The 8,083-nt window shown below is 46.0% G+C and overlaps 1 protein-coding gene across 1 annotated transcript in view; it reads right to left on the bottom strand.

Moving 5' to 3' along the window:
• The window catches only part of xylt1 (xylosyltransferase I), a 76,387-nt gene extending 70,875 nt beyond the window's left edge, over nucleotides 1-5,512 (bottom strand). The window contains 1 exon segment of the mRNA XM_048246712.1: nucleotides 5,157-5,512. Coding sequence (XP_048102669.1) covers nucleotides 5,157-5,429 — 273 coding nt within the window. The 5' untranslated portion in view covers nucleotides 5,430-5,512.
• Between the last annotated feature and the right edge of the window lie 2,571 nt (nucleotides 5,513-8,083).

Raw genomic sequence — 8,083 nt, forward strand, 5'->3', positions numbered from 1 at the left:
CACACACACACACACACACACACACACACACACACGAAACACAGAAGGGCAGGGCTAAGGCAGAAAGATGTACTAACAACCAAAAAACAGACTGACAGACAACATGTCGGTCAGTCAGACAGACAGACAGGGATGACATGACATAAAATAGACAGGAAAAAAGCAGACAGAATGACAGACGAACAGACAGAGGGAGAGAGGGATGACAAATAGAAACACACACATACGCCTACACACGCACACACACACACAACCACTCAACACATTTGTTACTCATTTTTTGTGTCTACCCAGCACTCAACTGAAGTGGCCATTCATTTAGACACAAACACACAAACACACACACACACACACACACACACACACACACACACACACACACACACACACAGAAAATCAGTGAGATGAACAGATGGTATTGCTTTTTCAAACTCTTTCACTATCACATACACACACACTCAAAGGGTACTAATAAACAAAAATGCATTAGGCTAACCACCTGCTCAAATATAACCCCATTTTCTCAACAGAAATAAATTCAAATGTTAGTCATCCTTACACACACACAGTGATCCAAATAGAGACACGCATAGTGGCATCCCATAATGATGAGGTCACACATCATGTTTGCCACGGTAACCTGAGCTGAAAAGAGAAGGGACGAGGGTAGAGTAAAGCAACCAGATCAGATCCCTGGGCGGCGACGCTATGACAACCGGCAGTACCGTTTAGCTCGTGGTAATGAGAGGATGTTAAAACACACACATACACACACACTCACACACACACACACACAGAAAGAGGAAATGGTCCTCACAGTACTGAAACATGTTGGAAAACATGTGGAACACACAACAAACACCTGGATGGCAAACTGGCTTTTGCCCGAAGGAATCTACCACCCGTCTCATCGGTCTCTCAGTACCAGGGGAGTCTGAAACACACACACACACACACACGTACATGCAAACACACACACACACACTATTACACATGCACACACTCTTTCAAACACTCACGCATCTCAGTTAGCTTCACTGCTGCCAGTAATTCTGCTTCTGCCACGGCCAGTGGGAACCTGTATTCAGAGGAACTCAATTATGGTCCCCTTAAGTGCCTCTGGTGGTCAAAATGCTCACTCCTGCAAGCTGTGCTATCTCAGCTGTTTAGAGGCCATTAGGAAATTTCCTCTAGACGTGACACAAAAAGCTATTCATTCCCATAAATTATCCCCCCTCAATCAAGTTCAATGGAGAGGTAATGGACGCTCCAAAAAAATTACTGGCAATCCAGCTGCCTGCATGACGTGGCTATTCTCAGCTTCTGCTATCCATCTGTCCTTTATACTTCTGGATGCTTGTCTTCTCACAACAGAACACAAACAAAATACTATTCCTTCTGTCAATCAGCTATATAGTTAGCGGATTTTGGGCTAGCAGTACAGGCTTACTGTATAGAAAATGAACGGAATTGAAAGTTCAAAACTGAGGTACACACCGAACCGTGATGTTTGTGTACCGTTACACCCGTAATGTCTATATATGTGAGTTATTACTCCACTTGGCCGAGAGAGAGAGAGAGAGAGAGAGAGAGAGAGAGAGAGAGAGAGAAGGAAAACATTGTCCGTTTGTCACAGGATGCTACTCCTCCTCCTTAAACAGCGCTCCCAGAGAACAGCAGTGGCAGGTTCTCTCCTTCTCTCCTCCATGACATGTTCTAAAGGAAGCGCAAATCTCTGCTGCCACAAGACAGGATAAAACCAAAGAGAAACAAAAACATGAAGCAAGGCCTGCAGCCCTTTACAGAACACAGGTAGCAGGAAGCAGCACTGTTGTTCTCTTATTCAACCAAGAAGAACACAGAATGAAGCAATGTAAGGGTGTCCACGGCACCCCTGATGAAACAACCAACCACAGACTGGAGAGCCACACTCTCTTTTGTTCTATAATTTGAACTAAATACTGTGGTGATGTCTGTTCCTCATGAGAAGAGTTTAGTAAGTCCTTATTCATGTCCTTTATCTTTACAGAGTAAAGTAGACAGTAGAGGTCTGTTTTATCCAAATGCCTGGGATTTTATGGTATGATATGGCCTATACATAGTTAATAAGCTAGGTGTAAGCTGAACTGAACGGAAAACTGTTCCTAAATAACAGCAAAACTGACTTTAAGATTTCTCATTCTCATTCATCTTTTTTGCTGTTGTTGTATCGCATCATTTTTTCCCCCTGACACTAAAGCATCACAGACTTTATTCGGTCTCAGTTGGTCCGTCTTCAGGTACTTTTGCTCCTTCAAAATGGAGCTTTTTCAGCACCTCCCCTCTATCTCTCTCTCTCTCTCCCTCTCTACTTCTCCATCTCTCTCCATTTCTCTCTCCTCCATCTCTTTCTCTCCCTCTCCATCTCTCTCTCCCTTTGTACAATACAGAATCGTTCCGACCCCCTCCCTGGGTCTGACCCCACCGCTGGCCTCTGGCCCTGAGCGTGTCGTCAGCTTCTCCGATGGCCCTTCTGTTTACCCTCTAGCTGTCTCTGGTTGCATCAGGCAGTCCGTCAGGAAGCCGTTGCTGAAAGAAAGAACAGAACGAAGAAGCAAACGAAGGAAGGAACGAACAAACGAAGGAAAAGGCCCCGGGGCTGCTGAGGCGCTCTCCTGGCATCACCAGTCACTCATGCCAACGGAGCTCAGTTAAAAAGAGACACACACAGAGAGAGAAAGAGCGAGAGACAAAAAAAGAAAAGTTGAAACAATCAGATTGCTACCGGCTTCCTCTTTAATCTGATGCCAATCCTGTTTGCCAGAGCGAACAGCCCACAGAGGCTGCAAAAAACAATACAGAGAGAGAGAGAAACAGAGGGAGGGAGAGAGAGAGAGAGAGATGCAGAGGAAGAGTGCTGACGAGAGGAGAGGATATCTGTCTCCTGCGTGTCTTGCCCTCTCTGTCTCTTTTCTGAGCCTTGCTGTCTCTCTCTCTCTCTCTCTCGACAATCGTTTGCTTGCTTGCTCTCTCTCTCTCCTTGTTCTGATCTCACTCTCTTTCTCTCAAGTTACTCCTTTTCCTCCTACGCCTTTGTCTCTATCGCTCTATCGTTCATGTATTGCAGAGTATCATCTTCTTTCTCTCCCTCTCTCTCTGTCTGTCTCTCTCTCTCTTTTTCTCTCTCTCTCTGTGCATTACAGTCGATCACAAGCCTGTTCAGACCGGGAGGTCGATGATGTAGTGGAGGACACTATCAGGGGGGCTCTTCCTGCCTTCTGACCATAGAGGGACACCAATCAGGGGAGACTACTCTACAGACACAGCCATAAGCCAGCTCTCCACCAAGCAAAAACCTGCTTTCTCCTAAACGTCTGGGGGAAAGCTTCATAAATGATCAGTATGGAGTCTTTACATTTGCCTACCTCTACTCCATGCATGCTGGAAGTTATGGTCTGGATGGGTGTCTAAATGTGGGTTTGGGCGACCATGACAAACATTTACATTCCAAATCGGCATTAACGGGGACGGAATATTAGGTCAGTGGTTCTAAATGTGGGACCTCCAATCATCCCCTGTAATATGCTTCTAATATACACATCGTGCTAATTACAGAACACGCTAAAAGCACTTGTTAGAGCCCATCCAATTCAGGACAGAGCTAAATTAGAGGATGTCAGGGAAAAAAAAAATGTACACGTGCCACCGCAAAAAACTATATAAGACTGTGGTCTCATTTGGGAGCTTCCTAAGCACCGAAGGACAAATGAATGTCTTGTGCTGTCAGTCAGTGATGAGAGCAGCCAAATAAAGAAATTAATTCATGGCTTCTAAAAAAAGACAGGTCCTCTTATTTGGTTTGTCATAATGTTTCTGTGATACTGAAAGAGTGGACTTCATTTGTTTAATCATATAACATAATAATAAACACTATAAGGAAAAAAATGTCAGTTGTCACTAAATTCAAAATTCTGCTGATGACTGCTTAGCCTCATCCAAAATTAGATCGTTTGTTACTCTTCACTCTTAACATGTTTACTGACATACCAAGTGCTGTTCATCTCACGAATTTTTATTATGCAAGGCTCCGAGTATGTTGGTGACAGGGTAGCCTACTAGAGACAGTGGCGGCTGGGTTGGAGGTGTTGTAGGCTACAAGTACGAGTCATAGTTGCCTAGTGAAAGGCTCACTGTGAAACATTTTCTGTGGGCATAGGTTACTTACTGTTCAACCCTAAAACAGTTTTATAGGGATTGGGAAAAGGTTGATCGTTTGGGGATTATATCGGTGGAATAATTTCAGTCTATAGAAGAAACATTGTTTCACTTCAGTCTACATGCGTTTAGCCTTGGGTGATTCAAACTGGTCTCTGCGAGGGTTGATCACATATGTGGCTCGCTGATTAAATTAGCTTGTATCAACAGCGCGGTTGGCATTTGTATTAATTTATCCATTTAAAATACGAACAACTGCTAGCATGGGGTAGGCTACGTTAGAGCTTGCATTTTGCCTAATTTAATTAGATGACTAATGCGATAATTACCGTCTGTAGATATCTAATGATACGGTGAAGGCGGTCTCCAACTTCCAATGTGAATGCGAATAGGCTACAATGCAAGTAGACAAATTAGTCAGGACCACATCAAGGAAGGCTCCGCCGATACCCTTTCGGAAGGTAGCCTATATCGGGGTTTTGCACGCACATTTCCAAATATTTTGGGCTATGGCCGGTCTCTGTCAAACAATGACATTGCGATGGAAATGTAAATATTGGTATGCACAATGTCGCGAATCTTAATGAGTTGTAAATGACCAGATCCAACACTGCAATAAAGTAGCCTACCCGGGAGCCCATACTGTAGCGCGTAGGCTACAGAACTGAGGGATCACGCGTTGCGTTCATTATATGGCAAGCTGTGCGTCTAAACTAGTGAACAGCCATTGGTTTGACAACTGCGCAGATTTTAATTCATTCATTGACATGAAATATGTTCGTTGCCTTGTCGTGAGGTTGCAATGGTTTGCGAGAATGCATTAAAAACAGGGTGGTAGGAGATCGGCTAGTCAAATCCTGGCAGCAAACCCCGATAAATCACAAAAGGCCCGTTATCACCGCCAGAATAAAATCATTTCGTCTTGGAAAAATTGAACGGCAAAGCGACCCAGGTTGTCTTACCGGTTGCTGCTTATGCCGAACGGCTGCCTTTCCCAGTGGTGGTTGATGATGTCTTCGCTGGAAGCCGCTTTTCGGATACTCGCTGTAGGCTTTGTTGATACCGATTCGGTCTCGCTTCTCTCTGCCGTTGCCACCGTCTTCCCTGTCTTCCCCCGTGTCCAGGCTACTGAAGTTCCATACAATAAGTGTCTGAATTAGTAGCACAGTTAGTGCCGCTATTAACGCAGACCGTGATCGCCGAGCCAACTTACGGGCACACAGACTGCCTACCATCTTCACGCTGAAGCAGCGAGGTGCCACTGCCGAATGCCGACAGTAGCCTTTGTGGCTCAGCGACTGGGAAGGAGCGTGGAGAGGGAGAGAGGGGTTGGTTGGTTGGCAGAAGCTTGAGATGAGGAGAGAGGAGGGCGAACGGCCGAGATAGAGAGAGTGCAGAGCCCCCTTGTGGCAACGAGGGGACATTACATCAAATGATAGAGAGACCTGGAAGTAACCATGGAAGCTGGCTGCTGCTCGTTTTATCCTCATTCGCGCTTTTATCTTGAATACTCTCTTAAAAACACAAAGCCACCTGAAAGCTAATCTTGCTTAATTAGAAAAGATGTAGGCTACAGCCAGAGAGAACTCCACTTGCTTCACCGTCACCTTCTACGGTGGATTTATTATTTTACAAGTAGGGCCTGGCCTGCTTGCTAATCAGTTTTTGATCCATACAAAAATAGATGAGTGTGTAGTCTACTTTGTGTTGAATACGTGAGGTTTTTTTTTACTGCAAAGAGGACTTTACTCGCTCATGACCTGACAGTCTGAGAAAGTATACTGCATAAGGAATATATGGCAGTAGCCTAGGCCTGCATATCCATGGTTTCAACTCTGTTTGTGTGTGTGTGTATGTGTGCACGTTTCAGATTTTTTTCAAACAGATCATTGCTTTATAATACTAGCAACATGATGACATGACTTCCACTGCGAGCAGAAAGTAATCAACCAACAATATAGGTAAGGACGACCTCGGTTTAGAAATTGGGTTTTGGCGTGCAGATCACCGAGGAAGCATCCCTCACCCAGCGTCATCGTACGCCATGTGACAGGACAACTTGGTTTCCATGGGAATATGCACACATGTTCACTTTTTTACCTGCTGTCTTGCCTCACCAGGATTCCAGAGGCAGATGTCAGAATGGTGTTTGGGAAACATGGATCAGTGTTACTCGAGCGAGGGCTCACGGGCCTCCATGTTTGCTGCTCGCGGTGCGCCCTGACGTGGGCCGTCATTAAAGTTGAAACAGCTGCTTCTCAGCCGATGCGTTTCCATAATTCACAAGCCTTCGCAGAGATCGAGGTCGAGTGGCTTTGATGAATAAAAGAGGGAACAGGGCGTTTGTCCTGCGCGTCAGTTTCCACCTCCGAGCGCTGAAATGCGAAACGTCGCTCATGGCATACTTGGGCCGGCGCGGAGTTAATGGACCGAGCTTGCATTGTGTAGACGCCGACGAGGGGGATTTTTTCCCTCCCTCTCTCTTTTGTGGATGGCATAGCTCTGCTGAAGAACAATAGGTCTGTGAGACCCCTGCGCTAGGGCATGCAAGCAGGGGATATGTGCCCTGGAGGGAGCAATGTTCTCTCTCTCATGCTCTCTCTCTCTCTCACGCAGAGTAGTACATCCAAACAGGAGCTCCACTTCAGCCCTCCTGTGTCTCAAACACAGCCGGCTACAGGCAAGCAACAGCAAGCGGACCAACCATGATCAACCACCGAGAATCAACCATTCTCATCCAAGTGCCTGTTATCTGATGGCGAAAAATAGCAAGGACACGAAATGAGAGAGAAACACAGTCAAGCACAAGTTGAGTGTGAAGAAGAGAGAGAAAAGGGGGTTCACAAGGGCGAAAACCCGTAACTAAAAGCATTTCTTCTCCAACAGACACGTCGCCACTCTCTGAAGCCTCTGTCTCTCGCCCATGCTTTCACGCTTTACCTGCTGTTCGGTCTGACTCAGACAGTAATACATCTTCCAACCCACCTCTTGAGTCTGCTGCTACTACAACTCACTCAACCCATGTCTGAGTGGGCTAAAATGCATTAGAAACGCTCTCCTGCGCCTCGGCAGCCATAAGTAAATGATCGTCGTAATTGAATGTTGACGTGCAAGCTCTCTCTCCAAAGAATCCTAATAGGGTCTAAGTGAATTTTCGCAAACACAGGCAGTAAATGTTAAACGTATTAAAATAGCAAAAGACAGTTGGGCATTGGGCATGCCCATCATCATCAAACCAGATCACGCTACTGTTTTGTTGGAGAGAGTGGGAGTATGCACATTGGATGATGATGAATGCTCAGCCAACACACACACGAGTTACGGGAAACGCTATGGAACACTTATATAGCCCATAGGCTTGGTCTGCTGCCGTTGACTCATTCTCTGTGATTCCATCCATCACAGTTCCCAGCAAGCCACATCTGTTGGTCAAGGAGAAGAGAGAGGTGAATCATCACCAGAGTAACACCCCTGGCTACAGACCAAGGGAGAGAGAGAGAGATGGAGAGAGAGAGAGATGGAGAGGGAGACTGCTGAAAGAGAGGGAATCAGTGACACATGCTGCCACGGGGAGATGTGCGGTGCTCAAATTGTCCGCCCTACAAATGTGCCCCCCGGGAAGCTTTCAGCCACAGACGCTCAGCAGGAGGGGAGGAATTCAGTGGCTTGAAGGCACAGATGGGTGGAGGGAATGGGCATACACATGGGACAACACCTCCCACGTCACTCTCCATATACTCTCCTCAAAGATAGATACATAAAGAACGTTTAGGGAGCGTTTATTCAGCATTGGCATCGCATTCCTACGACGGTTCAAAGAAACAGACTGTCTCTCATATGGCCACAAGTAGGCAGGTCTTTGTGATGGAGGAGGTGGAGTGTATGTCAT

The sequence above is a fragment of the Alosa alosa genome, chromosome 6 (assembly GCF_017589495.1).
Source record: "Alosa alosa isolate M-15738 ecotype Scorff River chromosome 6, AALO_Geno_1.1, whole genome shotgun sequence".
Classification (NCBI taxonomy): domain Eukaryota; kingdom Metazoa; phylum Chordata; class Actinopteri; order Clupeiformes; family Clupeidae; genus Alosa; species Alosa alosa.